Source organism: Zootoca vivipara, chromosome 6 (assembly GCF_963506605.1).
Source record: "Zootoca vivipara chromosome 6, rZooViv1.1, whole genome shotgun sequence".
Classification (NCBI taxonomy): domain Eukaryota; kingdom Metazoa; phylum Chordata; class Lepidosauria; order Squamata; family Lacertidae; genus Zootoca; species Zootoca vivipara.
Window position 1 is genome coordinate 70709788 of NC_083281.1, and position 26238 is coordinate 70736025.

Consider the following 26238-nt stretch of genomic DNA (forward strand, 5'->3'; position numbering starts at 1 on the left):
CTCTGAAGTCTCTCAGCCCCACTCACCTCACAGAGTGTTTGTTGTGGGGGAGGAAGGGAAAGGAGATTGTTAGCCGCTTTGAGACTCCTTAGGGTAGTGATAAAGCGGGATATCAAATCCAAACTCTTCTTCTTCCTTGGGAACTGGGTATATTCATTCACCACACCCTACCTATGCCTGCCACCCAATGTCCTGAGTTCATTTCATGATGGCTAGGGACATCATAAATACTAGGGCAGGCCACCCTATCTTCCTGACACAAGGTGGTGTATGATTATTATTTACCAAATTTGTATGCCAACCTATACCTGCAGGTCTCAGGATGGATCACAAGATAATATCACAATATAAAAACACAGAATAAATAATGAAAATAAAAACAAGAACCCCCACAGTAACTCCCCACAACACCTTTTATAAATGTTTTGTTCACGCATGCAATAATGCACTTTCTTTTTTTGTACACTTCTTATTCAGCACCATAGGATATGTTAGTCATACTCGGTGTAGAATTTTCAAAGGGTTGACTCTGAGCATGACTATCACCAGATATCACCCAAAGGGCTAAACCAGAAAAAAGTTCCCATCTAAACTTATGTTCCGTGAAATAAAAGGGGGGATTCTCAGTTTGATAGTGTGACTTGCATTCTTGACTTGGCCACCTGGAGCTATTTGATCTGTAGGAATATTAGCACAATGTGTGTGTGTGTGTGTTTGTGTGTTTGCCTAGCCTCTGCCAGTAGTACACTGTGGTGACGATATGTGCACAGATTTGCACAAAATACTTGTGTGGCTCAAAGAATTGTGCCTTAATAAAAGGATCTGAATTGGTTGGCATTTATTGGTCATGAGAACCTTCTAGCTCTGTGATTCGATGATATTTTTGCCCTACAAAGATTTAAGCCTGTATGCATTGAAATATAAAAATGCTTCAAGCCTTAACTTGACTTACTTTTTTGTCTAACCTGTAGATAAAAAAACAACACCCTAAATTCAGTCAAACACAAAATTCAATTCAAACACAAAAGTACAGTAAACCATATAATTTTTCTCACTTAAGATCTCAGTGATACCAAATGTCCATCTTCAATATGCAGAATTAAAACTGACTCATCTTAGAATGAGTGCTTGCAGGATTTGCTAAACAACCATTCACACTCATGAAATGAAATTCTCCGATAAAATTGCAGAAAACTTGCTCACATACCGATGGCAGCCAAAATTTATTTGCTTACGGAAAGCCAATACATTGAGGGAATCGATCCACGCTAGGGAGACCATTTTCAACATTATGGTGTGTTCAAACATGCCATCTCCACATTTAGAGTTTGAGAGAACTAGACCATGTGAAAGGCTAACTTCTCCAAAATTTCCAAGAGTCCGTACTTGGTAGCTCATTGGTAGGGCATGCCCTTTGTGTGCAGAAGGTCAAAAAGATATTTCCCTGCAACCGCTGCCAGTCAGAGGGCTCCCTACAGACATCCTTTTTATTGCACATCCATGATGACTTGTGCTCTGGGTGCTATCAGAGTCATCACACGCAATCCTGCTTTGTGCCTGAAAAGGTTTTGCAGCAATCACACTGCTCCACTTCCAATCAGCACACATCCCATAACTTTTATAACGCAACTGCCCCAGATTATTTTTATTTTTTGCCCTAGCTTTTGTTACATGACACCCCCGCCCCCAGACAGCAATTAACATGGCAGCATTTATCTGCAACACTTCTCCAATCTAAAGCGGAACAAATCCACCACTAATGTGCTATTATTGTGTTCAGAACTTGTTGCAGAAAAAACCCACAATCTAAGACCCAACTAGATGTGCCTGAAACAAATAATAATAATAATAATAATAATAATAATAATAATAATAATAATAATGTGCTAGAGGAACAAATGGTCTGAGTCAGGGTGCATCCCGACATGGGGAATATTGCGTTAGCACTTTTGTCCTGTTTTCTAATGTTCTTCTCACAGCGCAAGTGGCTGCTGCATTGTGGAACTGTAGCTTTTTGAACAACATTCCAGCGTGTCGCGCGAAATTTCATTCACACCAATGAGCGTGATATGACACACAGACAATTGTTGGCCCACATCGCCACTCCCCCACCCTTTTTGCACATGTGTGCTTCTGTTTCCCCCTGATTCACACATGGAACAGTCAGGAAAGAACTGTGTTGCAGGTATACACTGCCCCAAATCTCATCACTTTACTTCTGCGATCTTGCAGCTTAAAGAGGCTGCAAGCCTAAGTGGATTTTTTGCGCTGTGTGAAAGCTCAACTGTAAAACAGAAACAAAACTTTAGGGAACAAAATGTTGTGTGAATGCAGTCTCTCTCTCTCTCTCTCTCTCTCTCTCTCTCTCTCTCTCTCTCTCTCTCTCTCTCTCTCTCTCTTATGGCTTCCAACTGCATGCTTAACCCTTCAAGTAGTTGGGCTGCAGTAACTGAACCATTCCCAATTTTAAAAGGTGTATGAGCATTGAGTTTACTGCCCATGATTCCGAAGCTACCATTTTAAGTACATATCAATAATTTCCCGATTTTTTCAAGGATTCACTAATCCAATGGACAAAAGGTGGTGTAAGGCCAGACTTATAACATGACTTGAAGGCATCACAAAGAACCAAGAACATGAGGAAATAAAACTGGACCATCTTAAGTATGATCAAGTAACATTTTCCACATTAGATTTCTCCATGAGAGTTTTCCCTTTGACAGTCCATTTGGACTCAGTTACAGACAACACAGAGGCTGTTTTTGAAAGGGTTCTCCCTTTCTGTTCAAAAGGGCCGGCCCAACCATAAGGCAGAGCGAGACAGCCCCCTCAGGCAGCAGTTTTTAGGTGTCATGAAAGGGAAAGAAATTCTTAGCTATTTCATTTATTGTTATGGTTTTCTTACTACCAGGTAGGGAGAGAGACACTTGTCGGATTTTCAGATGCCAAAAATAATTTGACTGATCTCGGGTATTCTTCATCTTGACTCGGAGTCTTTGGGGGGGGGGGTCAGGGTGTCATTTGCTGCTCTAGCTTAAGAGGCAAAATATATTGGGTCTTGACCTTTGACTACCTCACGCTTTTTCTTCTGTTTAGGGATCTACAAAACCTTCGATTCACCTTATTCAAATTCGTTTGGCATGCCTTGAAATTCCTCAATGCCCGGATAAGAACCCCTAAACGGACTCTGCCTAGGAAATGTTGCTGCAAAGTCTCCGTCTATCCCCTCACAGGGTTACTGTCATTGCCTTTGAAATTATCTGACCCCTTTCATCGTGAACACTATTTTCCTTTTATATACATACATATACCACCCCCAGGCCCCTAAAATACAATAGTGAGGCACTCCTATAATGACCGGCTGGTATCTGGTAGGAAACAATGGGGCCGTGGGGGGGGGGGGAGAGAGAGAGAAAGAGCGCAAAGCCATCCATCAAAAACAAGCACATCCTAGGCCTCCCTCCTGCCCAGCTCATCCAACTCTCAAGTTACAGCTTTACACGGTAAGTCTAAATAATATTCAAAATGATAAATGGTGCCACAAGCCCGATATCCATCATCAATCTTTTCTTAAGGAACATCCATCTTCAACAATGCACGTTTGAATCATGTGAAACTGAGAGCCCCTATATTCATTTACACAACCCCCAGCTAGCAAGCTGGGGCCCTCTGAATGATACCTGTCAACCAGCTCCCTCCTCCTCCCGTATATAAGGAAATCCACAAATGGGGACGAGGAGGAGGAGGGCGGGGGGGGGAGGGTACTTCAACAACAGGCTTTAGCAGGTAGATACAGATGCCGGTTTGGGATCTTGCAAAGCACACCCCCGCTTAACTGTTTTAACATCTCCCCCCAAAATAGCAGTGCTGCTGTGAAGGGAAACAGACAGCATCACACACACACCCCAAAAAAACACCCACCATTCTTGTGCTGTTTCCAAACCTTCCCCCACACACACACACACACATGAAAACACACACACACCCCTTCCCCGCTGTTTGGCAGGCCCCATTTGATAAATGACACCTGTCATTCTGTCACGAGGGAAGGGTGGGTCAGTGATATATGGCTCCACTGAAAAGGAAATCGACTGTTTGGCACAGCGCAGCCATTCTCCACCAGGATTTCGTTTTCTGAACTCTAAAATGAAATCTACGATGTTTCAAGTTGTTTGGTTAGGGGGAAACTGACAGGAGGCCCAAGGAGTTTGTTGGGTTCCCTCTCCCATCCCGTCCCCTCCTCTCCTTCCTTCCCTCCCTCCTGCTTTGTTTTATTTTTATTGCATCCTCCCCGTGCCCTTCAGATTTCCCCCCCCCTCTTTTTTAAAAAGCCCAAAAAATGCTCTGATTGACTGCAAGCTTCACCCCACCCCCGCACCCCACCCCCAAAAAAAACAACTGAGGGAAAGAGAGAGAGAAGAACACATATCTATCAAAGTCCTTAACAGTTAAGATCCATGCTTTTTTAAAAAAAATGTTATATGCAATTTTCATTTATTATTAGAGGGCATGAGATGGGGGGAGAGGGATGAAACAGAGGCCACGAGCTTTGCCTGGCACACACACAAAAAAGCAAGATAAAAATTAGCATGTTTGAAGTAATTGTCCCACAGCTTGACACCGGCATAGTAAATTTTAAAGGGGAAAAAATGTGTCAGGCAGACGCGAGAGTTCCCCCCCCCCAATCCCTCTCCCCTTCGTCCCTCCCCCTCTCCCCTCCCCCCTTTCATTAGCTCACTGGCAGGGTGGCACTTCTGAACCTCATTACTGCAAGAGGATTTATGAAGCTGAACCCAATGGCAAAGAAGAGGCATCTGTCAATAATTGTAGGGAGCTGCACTCACAGCTTTGAAATCTCATTAAGTATGCAGTTATCAGGCATAAAGATCAAAAACATTACTCAACTCCGACAGAATCTTATGGAGGAACATTAATTAGCAACAGGCCCACAGTCATATATATATATATATATATATATATATATATATATATATATATATATAGGCTTCCCCCTCACACCTGCCCAGCCCACAACCCCAAAAAGAAGCACACAAATCCCCTCCCTCCTGGAAAAAAAAAATCCCAGCATCTGAGACTGATCAAGTACATGAAACGAGAGAGAGAGAGAGAGAGAGAGAGAGAGAGAGAGAGAGAGAGAGAGAGAGAGAGAGAGAGAAGGGGGGGGAGAAAAAAATCCAGTTGAGACAGTCTTGGCGGTGAAAAGAGAAAAGGAAGAAGCTGTCAAAAGTTGAAAAGGATGTCAGTGCTGGCCCTGATTACAAGGGCCTCTGCAGTTCCCAGGGCCTTTTTATTATCCCTGCCATCAAAAACAGGCTCCATGTCACAGATGGGTGACTGATGGCTGCCACTCTCAGGCGCGTTCGGGAGACCCCCGCTGAGATCTGGCCCTCCAGCAACAGAGGTTGACCTAGCAGGAAAGGGGCTTGCAGGCGCACAGCCCAGTCCCAGAGATACTTCAGAAAAAGGAGGAGGAGAAGCTCCCCTGTTCCGTTCTGCTCTCGACTGACAACAATTTCACTAAGAGGGCAGTTTGGGTTTTGTTTGTTCAGCTTACAGAAGTTAAAATCTCCGCTCTATCGTCCCTCCGTCAACAAAAGGACTCGTTTTGCAATATTGAAAAATGGAAAGGCGAGGAAGGAGGAAAAAAAATCTCTGGCCATACACACAGACGCAAATTTGGGTCTAATTCCCTCTGCACCTCCTATCAGAGGCACACTTTGCACACTTAACCTCTCAGAAAACACAAGGCAGTAAAATATAAATTGAGGATGAAACCTACAAAGTCGCAGTTGAGGGCGGATCGTAAAATCAAGTGACCTTTGCAGCATTAAGCATAGTGTGCAGCTCATTAAGAGAGATGGTCTTATTAAACATCTTTCTTTCAGAAACTAGGATCTCTGTGCACACCCTGCCCTATTAGCCATCTTTGTTTCCACTTCCTGCTTATGTACAACTATTTTCCAAAGGCATAATTCACCACTATTCATTAGAGAGAGAGAGAGAGAGAGAGAGAGAGAGAGAGAGAGAGAGAGAGAGAGAGAGAGAGAAAGGAAGTTAAAAATAAGGGATGGAGGAACATATTCTGTCTCTTGTTTTTTTTCCCTTTTGGAAATGATGCAATAATTTTTTCTCTCTCTCTCTTCCCCCCCTCTCTCTAGTTATATACCTAGTTCTCATCTCTCATGTTTCCCAGAATTCCTCATTACAAGAGAAAGTGCATGTGATACAATTTCCGCATCGTTTACAACTGGTTTACAACACCATGTATAGTTTTGCCTCTTCCTTCAGGAGATATATGCTAATATTGTTGTGTCTTATATGCTGCCAAGGAACAATTGAGTTGGCTGATCTTTTGAACTGGGCGATAATATTCACGCAAAAGTGAGCTCCGGCCACCGCGGAAAAACTTTTTCGTGTTTTCAAGAATTCCCTTGTCAGAGGGAAGGAAATGTAAAATTAAAAGGTCACCTTTGCCTAAGAAAGGAAAAATAAAGTGCAAAGCTAAACGAGGACCAATGGGGTTGGTTTTGTATAGTTGTGTGTGCGTGTAAAGCCCTAGACTTAAAAGCGTTACAATAAGGTGTTTATATTTTTTCATATGCTTACCGTATTACTCTTATTATGTGTAGCATCAAAGTGATTATAGCAATTACATCTAACAGAATTAATTATAGAACATCCCATCATTCCGAGATACATAATGCATTAGAGGTAGGAAGAAAACATCTCGACTCTGCTAACTAATGTTCGAATCAATTTCCCAAGGCACCAATGCATGACTAAAGTCTAAATTGTAGGAAGAGGAAGAGAAAGAGAGACAAGAGTTACTAAAAAATGTAAACTGCAAACATGAGCACAGGTGTATATGTGTGTGTTTAAACCAAGAGGATGTGCTGCTTGATGCTGTGTTAAGAGCAAGAGCAAAGTGGTATAATCGATTAAAAAAACACACCACAATAATACACAAACACATACAAAATTAAAAGCTAACCAGCCTGCCCATCAAATGTGTTAGCAGATCCAGACAAGAGTGTTTGGGTGAAAGAGTTACAACTCTTTGTGTATGCAAAATAAATTCACTCAAAGCTTCATTAATATTAATTTAAATTCAGAACCCATTTACATTAAATTGTTCATTAAAAAATGGCCTGTTTCATGCAACCTGCATCCTACAAAGAACACAGAAGACAGAGGGGGGGCAGCTTAATGATGGAAATGGAATATCGAAAGAAAAACAAACACCAGGAATGTGTGATACTGGGTCAGAATTTGGTCCATCACTTCGTACATTATGTTGCATCTCTTCAGAGCAGGATTATGCAGCTGCCCTTTTGACCTCTTGATTTGTGCTATAAGCTTGTTAAAAAAAGAAGCTTTTATTTGAGGGCCAACATGGATCAGTAAAACACACACACACACACACACACACACACACACACACACACACACATTAGGTCCTTGCAGCAAATAACTTTTTAAATGACAACCACCACCACAACCTTAGTATTATTGCAAGAACCGTCAAGTTCAGTTGGATTTTCACTGGCTGATTTAAAATGAAGAAGAGGGTTGGTGGCACTCTGGAATGAGGAAAGGAGCTTCCTCCCTGTGGTAGAATCTGCCAGAATTGCTGCAGTGGAGAACTCACCTGTATTCTAAAGACTTTCTTGTAGGCGAAGGAAAGAGAACTCTGATTAATTGGAATGTAACCTCGCAATATGAAATAATAAATTATTCTTCAAGTTCATTATTTGGGTAAAGCCACCCCTCCCCTCTAACGAAGCTAATGAGATGGTGTATAATGCTGGCGAGCGTTCAGGATCCCTTTGATGAAGTCTCTGCCCCCCCCCTTTAAGGACATACGACTACACGGCTGATGAATTCTTCCCATCTCCAGTGAACTTAAAGCATCTTTCGCTGGCAAAATAAACACATCCTTTCATAGATAGATAGATAGATAGATAGATAGATAGAGAGAGAGAGAGAGAGAGAGAGAGATAGAGATAGATAGATAGATAGACACACACACACACACACACATATTCCTTTCCTTTTTAGATAGCAACTTTACTGGCAATAAATTCTATGCTGTCCTTCAAAATAATCTTCTTTCTTTGTGGAGAATATCTCTCCATTCATTTATTCTTCCTTTTTTACTTTGTTTTCAATGCAGAAATATTCAAACAAAAACAGCCTAACCACAATGATTCCAGTCTCCACCCCTGTACGTAAGTGGAAAAACTCAAAAATTCACTTGTTTAGTGGGATTCTGAAAATTAATTTAATGACTCTGCAAATGCTGAAAAACTAGAATTAATCTGTCTGGATAAAAAAGGGCTCACAGACATTTAAATGCATGTATCGGGACACTTTATCAACCTAACATAAAATTGTCATCTTATCTTATTATATGACTATTTTATGCATGTGTCAAAAAATTTAAAAATGAATGCCTGTCTATTCAGTCTAATTACAACTGCATATTATCTGTCTGGATGTACCAGTCCATATCATTGTTATTAAATACAATATATTGTATTCACCTTTCAGGGTTTTTCTTTCTTTCTTTAAAAAAAGGAAAACTCTAATCCTTCAACAGAGAAAACCCCAATTTGGGGTGCAACAGAATAATGGAAAGAATTCAAATACCTGGAAGTGGGCGGCCCTGTGCATGATACTAAATGGTTTTGTAAATAATGTAAGGTTTAAGTCTGTTGCTTTATATCCCACTGTTAGAGTGCAAACATACACCTACTTTCCTGAACAACGTTGAGGCATTTTGGTTTGGTTGTTATTTTATTTTTTGTTTCGAAAGACAGTGGGTCTGATATTAAGAATTTGCAAATGGAATCGCTGTAGCTGGGGTTGTCTTCAGACTGGCCAGAACAACGGGTTAAAATATGGATTGCTGTATAGTTTTGAGGCGATGCTTGCAAGGTTTATGTAAAAAGCTACAGGGCAGACACACACACACACTCTCTCTGGCAAATAAATTATTTTTTATTCACACTTTCACTGCTCCATATGCATGCATCTAAGTGTGCAGCTTCTACCCTTCACCATTTCCTTTGCACTTTCCTCTGAAGATGCTCTCGGTTGTGCGCTCCCTTCCCATCTCTTTCCTTTAATGCATTCACATTCACACTGATCCTGAAAACAGCCTAGACCAAAAAAAAAAGGCACCAAAAATAATCCTTCTAACACCCCCCCCCTCAAGCTAAACCGCATTTCCCATAACCCTGTAGCAGTCACAATTCATTCTAATCACTTTACAAAACAATCTTTACTATAAAAAAGGAGGGAAATGCAGACTTGTGAGCCAATTTAAGAAATAACTGCTGATACATCAGTTATTGACTATTTCACTCCAGCTCATCATAGTGCTCAAGGCAAAACGGAGAACAAAATGACAACATCAACTGCACGCAATAAACTGTGGCCCAGGAGACTACTGAAGGGCTAATTGACAGCTGTCAAGCTAATGGGAGCAGTGGCAGCTGATTCTAGAAAATTCCCTTTCCCAACAAGCCATTCAATGGAATCAGGACTTCCTTCCTTTTTTAAAAAAACGTTTACGCTCCACTCTCTCCCTCACCTCCTTTTGCTCATTGTTTCCCACACTTTTAAATTTTATTTTGAGGGGTAAGAGGCTGCAAAGGACAACCCTAACCATAACGAATCATTTTGTCAGCTAAGAAAACTCTCTGCCCCACAGAGAAATATGTGGCAGGTTTGTAAGCAACGGAAAGTCCCAGAGGCTGAGGCTGGAGGGATTCAGGAAGGGAGTTTACTTTATCACAGCATGCAGTTCTTCACACACACACACACACACACACACACACACACACACACACACACCTACTTGTGCTGTACAAACTTTTTTTAGGGGGTACACTCAACTTCCTGAACTCATATTCCCAAATTCTGGATTTCACCTGAAGACCTAAGCATTATAATTCAGCCTGTATGGCAGATTATCTCTTACTGCCACCAAGGCTATAAGAACCTGCAGATTTCACTGTGGTCTCTGATAACCAAAGAGAAGGGAAGTAAAATAAAATAAAATAAAAATAAAATAAAATGATACCATGGAAGGGAAGTAAAATAAAATCCATCTATTTCTATTTGTACTTTTTCCTGCTGACTTCAGTCCTTTACAGGAACAGAAGCCAATTTAAGGATTTTAATAGAACTACATGTACAGATGTGGAAATAAAGCATATTTTGCAGAGCTGGTGGTGGAGCATAGCACTGGAACCCATGACATAATTCCCATTGGTGTTAAGTATTCTGGATCCCACCTGAAGCCTTTGCTGTAATTTTTCCAGGCCTCAGATCAGATGTGCTCTGCCTTATTGTTTAAAGGTGGGGTGGCAACATCCTCAGGGTGCCAAGCGATAAATCCCTAATTCCACCATAACAACACCAAGGTGATCTGCATCTTTAACCACACAGCCCTATACATGCCAACTCAGAAACAAGCCCCACTGAGTTCAATGTGTATTATAATGGCCGTCTGAAAGCAGTTCTAGGGGACCTTTACAATTCCCTGCCATCATGTCCAACCCCACCTGAAAAGGAAACAGCAATAATCTTTTCTCAATCATTGAAAGAGGGAGATTTTATTTTTAAAAAGCAATATGTGGAAGCTTGTATTTCCAAGTGAGATAATTATGGCTTGCATGAACTAGAATGGCCTCTGTTAAATGCAGAATCTCCACATTTTCCTAAGCAGGAATAAATGCTGTTCCCCTTCTCAACACACACCATTTTCCAACTGAAATGATAAAAACTTGTGGGAGGCGGGGAGAATGCTATCCAAATAAAACCTTTTGGTACCTCTTTGAAATCCCATTCAATGCCTCCATCCCCTCTACTCCCATCCACCCTACACAACCCAAGTCCTAAAGTAAACAAACAGACACCATCATTTTTACAGATTTCTCTGATTCTTCAAGACAGCTTTAGTCTTCTCCCATGTGGTGTTCACACTTGGGCTAGACATGAAGGATTTGCGCACCTGTCTGCAATACCTGCTGCAAGCTCTCTCTACGCTGCCGAGAGTCCTTTGTTGTTGTTATTCAACTCCAGACCATTACGAGGGCCCTAATTCCTATGACATGATTATCCAGGTACCAAAGCCCATTTGTCACCTGCAGCAGAAAATTGAGTTAATGCACAACTAAAGGCAACCAGGACTGTGTAATATCAACTTGATTACATCAAACTAGCTCCAAACCTAATTCCGCTGGATGACACTGCGTGGAGCTTGTCATCTCCAATCATTAAAGCTGTCAGGAATCCATCAGGTTTACAGCTAATTAGGTGAACACTAATGAAGCTGGCAAAACAACTTTTCTTTTTTTATGGCTGAGCGGACCTTTCAGTTTGGAGGGGGACTTTTTTTCCTAGAGTATTCTCAAGGTTGCTGGAGACTGGATTTCCTGAGTGACGAATCAAGGGATATGTAATGTGTATGTCTCCTCTCTCCAACACACATACTCTCCCTCTACCCCCCCCCCACCATTTCCCCCCCTCTTTGCTCTATCAGTACAAAGCAATAAATTTGTCATCGCTCTGAGTATACCACAAAAGCAGTCACGGACCTTACAAGTTGCAGCTGTTAAATAAAAAAAGAAAAGAAAACATCTTTTTAAAAAACTTCCTGCTGCATCAAATGGTTTTTAATAATAATAATAATAATAATAATAATCAGCTCATCGGCTATTTTTTCCTATACCAACGGCATAGTTTTGTTCCACTTGCCTTAAATAAGCAGATCTCATTCATTCTCTACCCCCACTCCCTACATCCATTAGCCAAAGGCATTTTGATAAAGTAAAGGCAAGGCAAGTGTATGAGAAAGAATGAAAGCATTCACTCTGCCAACTTCTGATTGACCATTAAGCTATTGATAAATGTGCCTGTCAGAAGAGAGACAATTAAATCAAATATGAAACAAAGTCGTTTTGACGGGTCATTTTGATAGAGCAAATCCATTCTTCCATCTCCTATTAGTCGCGAACTCCCTTTTTTCGTTAATGAATATTTCTTAAATAACCTGCTACTTTACATTACAAAGCTCTTTTCTTTCTTTTCCTTAAAAAAATGCTGCTATATTAGTTTTCCTTTTTATTTTATTTTTAAAAAATGATTTAAATGCTTCAGCCAAAGGTGCTCGGCTTTATTCAAAATCTGCACTGTTGTTAGCTAGGAGAGATTTCACTTTTGCTCAGTGCAGCACACATCATAAGATGTTTGTGAAAACTGCATATATATATATATATATATATATATATATATATATATATATATATGAAAGCATGTCTCAAAATATAAAGGTTCAGCAGAAAACACAGCCCAACCCCAATTCCAGCAGAGGTCTGGAGACTTTTCTTTGCTGAACACTGTAAGTTCAAAACTTGGCTTAGCCCTGAGGAACAGGCCTGAACCTCCTGGAAGATATTTCCTTTCCTTTGAAATTAATCATTGTTAAGGGAAACGTCTGAATTCACCTTTCAAGCATTTCTTCACATTCATCTGAAAGGCAAAAGACGGGATAGGTGCCTACATCATCGTGTTTGTTACAAACAGAAACTTTTCCTTAACTTCCCAGTTCCTGAGCAAAGTGCTAAAGTGTTGCAAGGAGGAAACAAAGAGTTTCTTCCTATCACAACTTCAAGAAAGGCGATTGATCAGTGAGGCATGCTTTGGGGGGAATGGATATGTAGGAATGAGGTTAAGATGCATGTATGCCATGCATGATGATTCATTTCAAGAAAAATCAAACTTGTCGCCTATGAGAGCCAGCCTGCCTGCCTGCCTGCCTGCCTGCCTGGTTATCTTGTAGACCAAAGCCATTTCTGAGAAGATGCTGTTGAGAAGTATACCTTCCTTCTCATTGCCACAAGAAATGATACTTAGTATGGCAACCACTTCAAAAATCAAAAGGCACTTCAGCATACCTTGCATATGTCTGCTTCCTAAAGATTACAAGAACTTCATCTCCCACACTTAAATATCCACGGAATACTGATCCTCTCCCCTTCAGTACACTGCAAGGAGGGGATCTTTCAGTGCAAGAAGATCTCCCCTAATCAACTCTCTTCGTCCATGCCACCCCAACTAAAGCAAACCAGAAACCCTGAAAGTTGCACTGGCAGAGCTGACAGGCCACGTGTGTGATGTCATACAGAGTCTGGCGTTACCATGGCAAGTGATTTATTGAGGTTTATTGGGAATGAATAGATCAAAGGCAACTGGGTGACAGGCAATCAATCAGCCATCAAATCAAGGATGGCAACAGGCCAAGGAAACTCTGCTCCAGACCCAGATCTCCACCCACCCCTTGCCTAAAAAAAAGGGGGCTGCAAAAATAAAATGTAAGGGGTTTGGTGTTTTGTTTTTAAAAGGAAGGCATGGAGGAAGGAAGAAGTATTTGTTTTGCAAACCTGGCCTTTCCACACACAAAAATATCCAGTTTGCAAATTTAACCAGAGCTAGCACTGTTGATGGTAAATAAAGTGGACCAGTTTCTTATATTTTTTTAAAAAAAAAAGTTGAAAAGGAAAAGTATATGGATATCCTAAAAAACAAACTCTGGCAAGTGTAAAAAGGAATGTAAAAAAAAGATTTTTGACAACCATCTAACAATATCCAGAACCGTTTCCCCCCATTTTTTTTCTTTGCTCTGGTTTCCTGTGCAGCTTGGTCTTATAAATTAGAAATCAATAGCGTAGAGGGTGTCAATTGAAGTGCCCATTCAGAAAGAAGAGGGTATCTGGTGGTGGTGCCCCCCTCTCTCGGTGTCACCCCCAAAGGCAAAGAAAGAAAGTTGGGTGAAGGAATTTTATCCACATGGTCCTAAGCGTCTCTCTGTGCCGCCTGCCAAAGCATCTCCTCTGGCACAAGAAACCATAAATAAATAACATTTGGGGTGAAAAACTGGGAGAGGGAACCAGAAACGGCCCTCTTTGTACAAGTCACCCAGATGATGCACAGTTCAGGAAAGTGCCCCAAAGCTACGGAATCCAAGAGTCTCACCCCCAATAAAATCAAAAGTAAGGCGCTGAGAGGGTGGCTATTCCCACCAACCAACCCCCACAACCCCACCCTGCTTCCTAAATCATGGGAGAGAGAAGGAGCGAAAGAGAGCCTGGCTAACCAACGGTCAAGAAGAGAGGAGCGGGCGTGCAGGGAGGAATCTAACCTGGAGTGGCAGATTCTGGGAAGACAGGATGTGGGGGGAGCGCCTGGCTCGTACCTGCTGCGCGCCGGGGCGCTTGCTGTTTCCTCCTCGGCATGTTGCAAGGCAGCGTCCGCTGGCAGCGCCCGGAGGAGGCGGCGGCGGCGGCGAGGAGGTGGCGGAGGAGGTGGCCGGCTGGGGGCTGGGGGCGAGCAGAGTTGCTTCAGCCCCCCTCGATCCGGGTCGGAGGAGAGAGCCGCTCCAGGCTGGGCTGCCGCTGCCGCTGCGAGCTTTTTGTTGTTGTTGCTGCCGCCTCTGCTGCCGCTGCTGGGCATACACGATGTGCAGGAGGAGGAGGAGGAGGAGGAGAAAGAGGAGGCGGAGGCAGGAGCAGCAGCCGGAGAAGAGCGCGCAAAGGACAGCCCTGCTGCTCGCGGGAAGGAGGGAGGGAAGGAGCGAAGGAGAGAAGGAGGGGGGACTTTGACAGATCGCCCCGCAGCAAGGAGCGCAAGGACTGGGGCCAGCCCTGTGGAGGCGCCCTCTGGGGGAGTCCTTCCGAGGGGAGCCACCCCCAGCCCGGCCCGACGGCGGCGCCTCCTTCTTATCCTCCTCCTCCTCCGGTCTTCTTCGGGGAGCTCACGGCATCAAGCGCCCTCCGGGGTTCCTGCTGGAGCGGTCGGCCAGCTCTTGGAAGCGCCGCGCGCAGCCTTGCAGTTCTCCAGCCCGGCGCTCCGACGGCTCGGCGAGCGGCGCTCGGAGGGAGCGGCGGCTTCTCCGGCTTCGGCGGAGGCAACAGGCAAAGCTTGAAGGGAAAAAGAGATGATCGCAGCGTGACTCCAACTAGTCGCCGGGGAGAGGGAGAGGGAGGGAGAGGGGGGCGCCCATCACCGTTGCCGCCGAAGCTGCCGCTGCCGCCTTAACTCTTTGCGCCTCGCGTGGCAGCCGCCCAGCAACGCAGCGGGGGCCACGCGCGAAAGAAGAGCGGTTGGGAGGGGGGAGGCAGCAGGAGAAGGGATTCCCCCTCCCCAGATGGCAGCCGGGAGGAGGGGGAGGGGACAAGGAGGGACGGGGGGAGGATCCCTCCTCCTCCAACCCGTCCCCTCCCCGCTCAATTCAATCCGCAGCCTCGACGGCGCCCATCAGCTTAGGGGCGAGTGATCTCGAGGGTGCCCAGTCTGCAGAAGAGCGGGCAGGGGGTTGTCTCAGATGCCAAGCTGCCCAAAGAAAGCAGGGGAGGAGCATGCGTCTTCCCCTACCCAACTGGTGGGCCGTCCTTCTCCCCCCCCCCCACTTCGCCCCAGCCACCACGCGTGAGAGTTCTGAAAGCTACCTTTTGGGTATCCCATGGAAGTCCCTGCCCGGAGCCTGAACCCCCAGGAGTGGCCGAGGAGGAGAGGAAGAGCGGCTCCTCGTCCCGTCCCACAGGTGAGACTCACCTTTCCACGTACACACTTTGCTCGGGCTGCATCTCCTAGGTTTCTACCCACCTCCGCAACCAGAGGGAACCCCCGGGACAGCATTGGCAGGACCCCCTGTCCCCCGTCCCAGTCAGAGCTCTTTTGGGGAGCAGGAAAAATACCTGAGACTTCTCGTCCCATCACCCGACAGGAGTTTGGGGCCCCCACCTCGGTTGGGCTCTCCGATCCCGCTCCTATTACAAACCCCTGAGGTCGGGAGGAAATCTCCGATCTAGGCCAACGGGACAAAGATGGGGATACCCCCAAATCCTAAACACCCTCTCAGCCCCCGTCTAAACCTCTCCTTTGGGTCTCCCCTTATCCCACCTGGATCAAGTAACTTAGAGAGGAAGGCCATCTAGTGAGCTTCAAAGACCACCCACCCAAAGTCCAGATCCCTTCCAAAGATCCCCACGGGGGATTCCTAGAAAGCTCCCATTTCTTGACCACTCCACCCTATGTTGCTCCAGGGTCCCAATCCCTCCCCTTCTCAGACAACTCCCTCGAAATAATCCCCCTTAAACAAAAACCCCATGGCTTAGATTTCCTTCTCTTTTTCTCCAAAAGGGAGAAATAAGAAATCCATCATCTTCCTTCCTCTCCAGCTCGGAGGAGAATTCCTCCAGCAAAGTAAAGTCTGGGAAGTGCGTGGAAGGCATGCGGATGGGGGTGGCTGGCAGGCGGGGGGGGGTGGTTAGCTGGGAAGGGGTGAGCCAGAGTTCTTCCAGGCAGCCTCTCCCGCCTGCCCACCCCTCCTGAAACACGGCCGCCCTCCGGTCATCCAGGCCTTGACAGCAGATCTGTCAAGGGACGCCAGCGGGAGAGGAAGGGAAAAGGTCTGCCCAGCTCTGCTATCAGGGGTGCTTCCTGCCCCTGTCCCTTTCAACCACCGCCAGGCGCCTCTAAATTCACCCCCACCATTCAGTGGCAGCACCAGGGCGGGAGATTCTGGGGTGGGGGGGGGAGAGAGCACAGAAGGGGCAAAGTATTTTTCTAGGTTGGAGGACTGTGCCAAAATCTCTGGAAATAATAATAATAATAATAATAATAATAATAATAATAATAATAATAATAATAATAATATAGCAGCATGGGTCAACGGCAGGAAGCCAGCAACGGGGGTGCAAACTCTTTGTTAGGGGGTGCAAGCCCCTTTGAAACTTGACCCTGCTGCTTTGATCAGGGGTCCTGGGACTTAGGATTCGTGAGTGTCCATCAACGTAAAGGAAGGGGTTTTTCGAGGGCGGGGGGAGGAGGAGAGAGGCTTGGGAGGAAGTTCCACCGGAGTCGGCGGGACTTGCATCCGAATAAGCACCAGCAGGAGCTGCGTTGCACGTGCAACTCTCCCCTGCCCCACAGCAAAACACTCCACCCAGGACCCAGCATTAAAAAGAAAAGAAAAGAAACAGCAGCGCCCCTCCAACCTCTTCTCTCTCTGGGGCCCACAGCATTCAAGCGCCCCTCCGGAATTCACGCCCCCCTCTTGCATTGCTGCTTCCCTGACTTACCAGCCTTCCTTGCTGGGTGCTTTTTCAGGCTCCTGCAAGCATATATCCAAGGTTTCCGGCTTGCAATCCTCTTTCTTGCTGCAGGGGGGATCCACTTTAGAAGCTCGCCCCCCTCCCGCCCCCCCACCTCTCTCTTTCTCTTTCTCTCTCTCTCTCCTCTTCCTGCCCTCCTTCACGTCTCTGTCCTCATCTTTGCAAAGGTCCCTCAGGAAATCTTTGCAAACAGTACGGGGAAGGGGAGGAGAAAAAATAATAATAATAAAGACCAGCTAAGCTTGGTCCATTGCAAAAAGAAACAAGCCTCCCAGATTGTCTTCTTCACCGCACATCACACCACGTACTTCTTTAAAAAAATTATTATTATTATTTTTTAAAAAAGAGGCTCTTTCAGTCGCTCGCTCGCTCCCACCCCGCCTTGCAAGTCCAAGTTCATTGGTGGGGGAAAGAGATCTAGGAGGGTGGGTTTTTTAAAAAAGAAAAAGAAAAAGAAAAAGAAATCCCCTGCCAAAAGAGCGCTTGGCGAATCGATGCGCTGCGCGTTCGATTGGGTGTTCCTGGCTTGCAATAAGGTACGGCAAAGGGAATGGAAGGGAGGGAGGAGGGAAGAGGGGGAGCCAGAGAAGAGAGGATGGACTCTTAACTGCGTTTCAAGTGGTTTATGAACATGGATCAGAAGGTAGAGCCAAGCACCTTCTCGACTGCCAATTGCACCCCCTCCCCCTTTCTCTTTCTCTCTCTCTCCCCTTTTCTTTGTGTGGCTGAGAGATATTTAATAACAGCTCCCTGCAATGCCCGGGCAAGCTCCTTGAGACCCAGATCCTTTTGCTTAAGCGCAGTAAACATCAGTAGCAAAGAATTTTCCTCTCTCTCTTTTTATAAAAAATGATGATGATAACAATTTGCGTGTAATCTCGTGCTTTTTTGAGTGGGGGGGGAAAGAGTGATCTCACTTTTTCACAGTAAGGTTTTTTTTAAAAATAAAATAAAATTAAGAAACACACTGCAGTCTGTCCTAGTCTTTGAAGATTTTGGGATGCCTCCCAAGACCCTCACTCGGTACAGATGTTTTCAGATGTTGGATTTTTCTGTGCGGGGGAAGGGATTAGGTACTTTCTCTCTTTTCTATTCTTTTTTTGCATTGAAGAGTAGCAGGGGGAAGGAAAAATATGCTGCTGTTGGATGGTTTCCTTTCCCTTTCCTTTTTTAAAGACACTGTAAGAAAGGGAGGTGCGTGTGTGAGAGAGAGAGACGGTCCCTTAGGATGAGACACACACATACACACAGAGAGAGAGCAAAAGTATTTTGCAGTCCTCGGGAAATTGCCACCGCCAGCGTGGGAGAATTGTTAATTCTCTTGCCCAGAAGCAGAAGAGGGTGAGTTGTCTTGTCCAGGGTCGCTGGGCTCCATTGTATTGGCGTTGGCTGTTGCAGGATCTGGCCACTGCGAGAGGCGGTAAGGGCTTGCTTAGCAAACCCTTAGCCTAACCCCTAATAATAATAATAATAATAATAATAGGGAAAACATTTCCTCTCTGTGCTTTGCTGGTGAGTTGGTGGCGGGTTGTTTGTACCAGGAATGAGTGAGCTTTCTATTTTATTTCCCGCAATCCCGGTGCTCCGAGTTCCCTCTGCTTCTCTGGCTTTGCATGCCGTTAGATCCGCCCCAACATCTGTCCATCTCCCCCATTGGCGCATCCATCAGTGTCACCCGGGATGCGCGCGTTGCAACTGCAAGCGCCGGGCAGGCGGAACGGGAGGCTGGGAGATTCCGCACCAATAACTCACGCGCGCGGGGCAACTTAGGCAGGGAAGAAGGGGTCAGCTTGCCTTTGCAGCAAATGTGAACGCAAAGTCTTGAAGCGGCGGCGGAGGGGGGAGCAGAGAAACAGAGACGCAACAAACTCCGGAGAAATGGAGCAGCTTTCCAAAACGCATGCTTGTCAAACCGCATAAAAGCGCACGGAGTTTGCGTGCTGCAAAAACAGAGAGCTGCACACGATCCTAAAGGGGAGAATGCGTGGGTCTCCAAAGCAAGGCGCGCGCGCGCAATTGGGACTGTTATTATTGAGAGTCTTTGCTCAGTGTGAGAATCACTCGTGGTTATTAGGGTTGTTGTTTTTTTTGGTGGTGTGTGTGTGTGTGTGTGTGTGTGTGTGTGTGTGTGTGTGTGTATTTGTGGGTTTTTCCCCCAAAGGAGCGGGGATACACTACTATATCTGGGTTAGACAAGATGTACCGGTAGCTGAAAGCCGTGAGGACAGAGATAGAGGCCTCTTTTGCAACCCGAGCGGGGGAGGTTCTTTAACTTTTTGCACCCAAGCAAAACTTTTTCTTCCAGGCCACAATGCTTTAGAATTAGACGAACGGCCAGCTAATAGCAGTTTTATTGGCCAGGAAGGAAGGCGGTTTTGCGTGCAAATGCGTAGTATGTCAGAATTTTAAACCTGGGGGTGGGGAGAGAAAGGACCTCCTTCTGACCTCCCTCCCCGCTCCCGCTCCCGCTCCTGCCCCCGCCACAAATAATGTGGATCCTTCTCTTCATTGGATTCACTTCCCCCTGAGCTGAGTGTCGCATCAGGAACCCCTGGTGTGTCGGAAGGACCACAAGGACCCAACACAAACTTGTGACCCCACCCCCACCCCAACCAATCTACTCCTCTTTCTCTAATCCTATTCTTCTTGCATCCTGACGATGCCATGGACCACTTTCCTATTAAACAGTGGTCCAGAATTGGATGGATGGAAGGATGCAGGGGAATTTGGACAGGAAGAGAGGGGCAGTACAAGTCTTCGAGCCCTTGCAGGTCTCCCCTACCCATTCACCCACCCACCCACATTTTCTCTGCCGCTATTAAATTAGAAAGACCTGAATTTTAGCAAGGCAGGCCCAGTGAAACTGCTTCTTGAATTTGCAGGGAGGGGATATTCCCCCCCCTCCAGCCAGGGTGCTAGGTGTAAATAGAAAAAAGAGAGAGAAAACCTTGAAACCTTGATCTTCCTCCCCCACGTATCAGAAACAATATTCGCTTTCTTCTTCTTCTTTTGGTACAACCAGAGAGCTATAATGTAAGATGGGAGGAGAGGGAGGACTCCCTTTATAATGAGTCTTATGGAAGGCGCTGGAGAATTTGGGCTAACAAGTTTGGCTTGTTCTTGGGGAGGGGGGGCGCTTTATTTCTTTTTGCAAAAAAGGAGAATCTCTTGATGGCTCTTTTCAGAAACTAGGAAAGTAAAATGCAATTGTTTTAATTAATGTGTTGCCGTTTCGGGATTGGGGGATGAGCATAGCATTTCAGAGAACTTCGGTAGCTCAGATGGAGAGAGATTGGGGGGGGGGGGGTTACAACCTTTGCACAGGTCTGAAACTAAGCAGTATACCAAACACGGCAGTTTTCATATAAAACCTCTCTTTGGGGGGGGGCACCTGCCCCCGTAGGGAATCACGTGTGGTAGGCTTTACACACCTATCTATAACTGTTTATATTTATTTATATTTTCTTAAAGGATCTTTTGACATTTTTTGCTATGAGAAGTTGTCGTTTTATTAAACAAAGCAGAAAATATCCTACTGGGTTGTAACGTCACAAGAAAGTTGACTTCTCAAATGCACTTTTTTTTACATAAAATAAACTTCTTTGTAAAATGAAAGCTTGATTACCAGTATTCCTAAAACGGTCGTAATAACATTGGGAAGGTTGGTGATTTTAGCAGAATTAGAGGAAGGACGTGGCTTCCGAAAAGATCAAATCTTCCAAGGAAATTGCCTCCTTTTTCAGCGGCAGACAATTTGGCAAGGATGATCTATCCTTTGGTATTTGAGGCGTGGGTACCAAACTGGGCATGGCTACGCAGACGCAGATTTGCCACCGCTGCTGGCTGGGACCAGCTTCGTAGAGGACCTGCGTTAGTTCTTACATCTTTTCTCTTGCTGGAAACACAAACAGCCAAACACCTAACCTCCCCAAGTCCTTGCACTAACCCGGTCGTTTTGCGTTGAACGTCATTAGGAAGGAATCAAAAGTTCACCCAAGAAGTATTGCGTAATTTGTTTGTAGAAGTGTTGCTTAGGCCTCGAGTAATAAAACTGGGAGTAAAAAGAGGGGGGAAAGCCCTACATTTGCCAAGGGCTTAAGGGAACTTGAGGATCTGATCCTGCAAAGAGGACAGGTTTGGCCTGTGAGTGGGGAGAGAGAGAGAGAGAGAGAGAGAGAGAGAGAGAGAGAGAGAGAGAGAGAGAGAGAGAGAGAGAGAGAGAGAGAGAGAGAGAGAGAGAGAGAGAGTCTGGGGGCTGAAAATCTTTGCAGAAATATCATTGCAGAACAACGTCAGGAGCAAAAGTAGTCGTGCTGTTATTGAGAAGGCTGCAAGGAGATGATTGTGCGCGTGTGCCTGCGTGTGTGTGGCGGGGCCGACCTTTTTAGACTGGAATCTGATTCCTACCATCTCCCCAAGAAAGTTTGCATTTCTAGTATTAAGAATCAGATACTCATTCTTAAATAGGCTGTGAACCCTTCTCCCTAATAGTGTGTGTGTGTGTGTGTGTGGAGAGAGAGAGAGAGCGCAAGCATACTTATATCTTGCCTGTCTATTTAAACAATCAACTTGGTAATAATTTTCCCCCTCCTGTGCCAACATTTTCTTTTGTGCTAAGGTGAATCAACAACTAGTTCCACCCCTCCCCCGATTTTAATTGCAAGTTTAATTTTAATTTCTCCCAAGGGAAGGAACAGAAAATATTGGGTGTGTTTCCCCCCTCCCTTCCTTGACGAACAGTAAGGAAGGGTGAAATGAATGTACATAAATTATGAGGGGGTCGGAGGTTTTTTGAAGGCTTGGAAAAAAATACACCCCCCCCTCCCATAACTCCTTCACTCCTTCCCAATGACATCCTTCAGTTTTGTTTTGTTTTGTTTTAAGGGTGGTGGAAATATTGGTGGGGAGGGGAACTAGTTGGAAAAGTAATCATTAATCCTGAAATGTGGGAGGCGGAGCTCTGGGGGAAATTGGCACAAGTGCTATGAAACAGCAACAATAACAACGTTTTTTCTTTTGGAAATTACTTGTGCGTTTCCAGAGCCCTCGGATACAAATTAAAAAGAAAACTAAGTTTGTTCATTTTGGCTAAGAACCTTTTCTCGAATGTAAATTGTTTTGGTAAGCGAATTTGCACGGCAGCAAAGTTTTCTTTTCTGTATTCCAGCAGCTTTGCCCTAACGAACCAGATGTTTTGTCTGTCGAGCCTCTAAAGCGGTGGTGGTTATAACTCCGACAGTTTTTAGGGTTTTGGTTTTTAACAGCCCAGAAATCCAGAGCTTGGAACTTTTAAAAACCGTTTGCAATCAGCATGTGGAGAGGTCTAGGGGGGCGGGGCAGGTCTCAAAAGACTTCCACGTCGGAAATGACCCCCACAAGCCATTGATCTGGAGAGTCTGAGCAATTATTTAACAACCCCCTTTTCCACCTTCTGCTGGTCTTTGCAAAATAATTGTTGTTGTTTTAACTCCTGTAGGTTTTGCAAACGGGCTCAGCAGTCCTGCAAGGAGAGGAAAAGTTCGATTTTACGTATCTCATTTATTTATTTATTTTAATTGGGAATGTTGCTTGGATTCAGTGCCTGCCTTGCCTCTCTGGATTACTGCCATTCCCCGCTATCTTAAACAGAAAAAGAAAAAAAGGAAGAAAAAGGAGGCGATGCTTAAAAGAAACCCAATTTTTCCTCTGTATCAGATCCCATCTCACAACCCTCTCCAGATTATTTTTCCTGTCATCCCAGTCACTTTCTGGAAGGAGCTGTTGCGAGGTGTGTGCGTGCGTGTGTTTGAAACACCAAGCGCCTTAACACAAACACTACACACACAGGAGAAGCTAAACCTGGCCAGAGGCTACAATTGACCAGAAGCGCTTCTGGGCTTCACACTGCCTTCTTGAACTAAAGCGCCCAGTAAATCAGTGCAATGGGGGGCCAAGTCAGAAGAGCCCCAGATCAAGGGATGGCCAATGAAAACGGTTTGCAGAGCAAAGGCAGGTACTCGCCAGTTGCCCACGACACCTAGCCAACTGCGCTCAGGCGCGCCACACACCCCAGCCGGTCTCTGGACTTTTGCGCCCAGGAAAGGGCGGCGGCAACGCCGCGTCTTGACCTCCCTCTGCGTGTGGCTGTTGTGGAAAAGTGGCTCTTACGCCTTCCCGATTCCCTTTTGCGCCGTAAGGGCAACTAGAGAGCATCACGCACGGACACGCAGCTCTCCAAAGAGTCCCAAGGGGATGGATAAGCTTCCCTGGATAAGTTTTCTGCTCTCATCCTGCTGAGGCCACACACACAATATACTGTACATAGGCATACACATGCGCGCGCTCTCACACAAACACACCCTTTCTGGAAGAAGGAAGGGGGAAAAGATGACTTTTAAGCACCACTTTTCGAGGCCGTCTCCAAACTCTTTCCTAACTGAGGGCATCAAATTGGGGGTTGGGGCAGTGCAGATTTTCCAGGTGGGGAGTTTGCAAAACCTCACCTGCTGCAAACCCTGTTTTAGCTGCAGTTGAAGGTATATATTTTTTCTTTTAAATCCACTAAAGCCGACCAGGTTATTCAACCTGGACCCGAGCTTCAGGAATTTTGGATCCTTAAAAATAAAAAAATTGTTTGCGCCCGCTTCCCTCAATTTGTAACTGGGACATCCTGTTCTGGGTTGATCGCTTTCCAGCCTGAACACAAACGGAGAGAGCGCTCAGGGTTTTTTTTGTTTTTTTGTTTACTTTTTTGCAGAAAGCTGGAAGCTGCAGATAGTTCTCTCGCCGGAGAGAGAAGCAGCGAAGAGAAATCTCTGCAGAAGACAATTGCCCATCGCTTGGGAAGAAATAAGTTAACGCCTGGCAGAGCCGCGGTGCGCTCTCGCTGGGCAGCGGGAGGGAGGAGGAAAGACACGGATCCTGCAACGCCACCAGAGGCGACAGCAAATGCTATTTATATTAAGCCATGAGAGATTAGTCAATTTCACACACCCTTAGGAAGTTTTTGCTAGCGGACGCCTTTGCATAAATGGGATTGCTCTTTTCTTTTTTCCTTTTCCTTGCTTTTTTTTTTAAAAAAAGAAGGGCAAGCGCAGCAAGAACCACGAGCAACGTTTGTGGGATCCTGGCTCAGGATATTCAGATCCATCTATGTATTAATTTTTTTAAAAAAATAATCTATAAAATATACTCAATAAAGCTTGGATTCGCTTAAAAAAGAAAGCACAAGTCATTTGATTGCATAGCATAAATGGTGTGTGAGAAAGAGAGAGACTAAGAATTCATATTTTCTTTATGTCCACGTCTTTGACATACCCTCCCACTAACTCTTTCTTTAAAAAATGTGCTGTTTTCAAACGCTTCTGTGTAAAACAATTAAAAAAAATATTTTGGCACCGATCCACTAAAACGAATAAGTCTCACTTATTTTGGTGAGAGTTGCGCATGTGCTTAAGCAGGGCGGAGGCTCTAGCAGTCCCAGACAAGGATGGGTGATTTACAGCAAGACAAATCCTCCCCCGGCCCCACGACCCTTTTCCCTTTCCTTCGACGCTGGGATGGTTTCGCAAGAGAAACAAGACGGTTTCTCTTTTGTCTAGGACACAAAAAGCAAAGGGGGGGGGCAGGCATTTCTGGTTTCCAAGACAGACATCCGTTAGAGAAGGCGGTGGATTCGACGGAGACCCCCCTCTCTCCCCCTTAGCACACGGTGGTGGTGGGGCGCGCCACTAACTGCGCCTCCCTTTCCAGCACGGTCTCCCGGGGGGGGGGGGGCTTAGCAAAAAAGTGGAGCTGTCAACAATTAAAAACATCTTTTGTTGCTCGATGACTTGTTTTGCTTTTCATTGATGAGAGGATTAAGACGACTCTCCTGGATGTTAACTGTCGTGATAACTATCCTTTAGGAGAAGAGGTGAGGTGTGTGTGTGACCTGATGCAAGGGAGAAAAGAACATCGAAAAGCCTGCTGGATCAGGCCAGTGGCCCATATAGACCAGCATCCTGTTCTCACAGTGGCCACCCAGGTGCTTGTAGGAAACCCGCAAGCAGGACCCGAGCCCAAGAGCCCCGTGCTTTCCAGCAACTGGTATTCCAGGAGTGTTGCTGCCTCCAACTGTGGAAGTACGGTAGAGCATGACCACAGCGGCTGGCGGCCATTGATAGCCTTATCCTCTTCCACGAATTTGTCCAACCCTCTTTTGAAGCCATCCAATTTGGTGGCCATCAGCGCTGCCTCCTGCGGGCGCGAGTTCCGTAGTTCAACTACGCGCCGCTGCGCAGAGGAAGAACTTTCTTTTATCCGTCCTGAAAAGAAAGGAGAGGGAGGGCACCGGAGCAAGTTTGCCCTGCAGAGTTGTGAGGGAGAGTGACGCTCGTTTAAACTCTTGCCTTTCACAGCTGTTAAAGGTGAGGGGTTTCCTGCGACCCTGCAACAAAGTTTACGCACACTGCGAAGGCACCAGCTGGTCTTTTTTGCAAACTCGTTTTGGCGCAGGGCTTGACTGCGACCAAGAGCCGCAGCAAATATTTGGGATCCCTTGGCCCCTTTTCAGCTGCTGATGCCCAAGCATTAACCTGGGAACTTTTGCAAGAGAAGTGAGCGCGCTCAATCCCACCCCTCTGATCATGAAGAGGTGCCTGGAGCTAAACCATTTTACCATTTGGGGCCGGGTGCTGCTGCCACCGCCTAGATGCACATTAAGAGAGTTCTACTAGAGGCATCTTTGCCTGTGCTGTACACACCCATTTCGTTTGTCCCTCAATTGTCTGTGGTTAAAGAGTGTACAGTATAGTAGTTGAATTGCTGTTGTCACCTTGCCAGGGGCAGCAAATGTGTTGCCTGCCAGTTGCTGTTAAACTAAAAGTCATATCATCCCTGACCACTGTCCATGCTGGCTGTGGCTCATTGGAGTTGTAGTCCAACAGCATCTAGAGGGCATCACAATGACTGCCCCAATGCCCCCCCCCTCACGAAGTCTGTTTGCCACAGATTCCCCACTGTGCGGAATACTTCAACATTTTGAAAAACAAACAAACCAACCAGAGCCTATTTT

At 45.5% G+C, this 26238-nt stretch overlaps 1 protein-coding gene across 2 annotated transcripts in view; it reads right to left on the reverse strand.

Moving 5' to 3' along the window:
• Positions 1–17738, reverse strand: part of TSHZ3 (teashirt zinc finger homeobox 3) — a 110609-nt gene extending 92871 nt beyond the window's left edge. Inside the window, exons 1-2 of one of the 2 annotated variants that reach the window (XM_035118228.2) lie at positions 17172–17738; positions 14285–15008 (exon numbers count right to left, since the gene is read on the reverse strand). In XM_035118228.2, coding sequence (XP_034974119.2) covers positions 14285–14324 — 40 coding nt within the window. In that variant the 5' untranslated portion in view covers positions 14325–15008; positions 17172–17738. Of the gene's footprint in view, positions 1–14284; positions 15009–15536; positions 16270–17171 lie in introns of those variants that run through there. The other variant, XM_060276096.1, reaches the window with a different exon arrangement.
• Positions 17739–26238: the final 8500 nt, after the last annotated feature.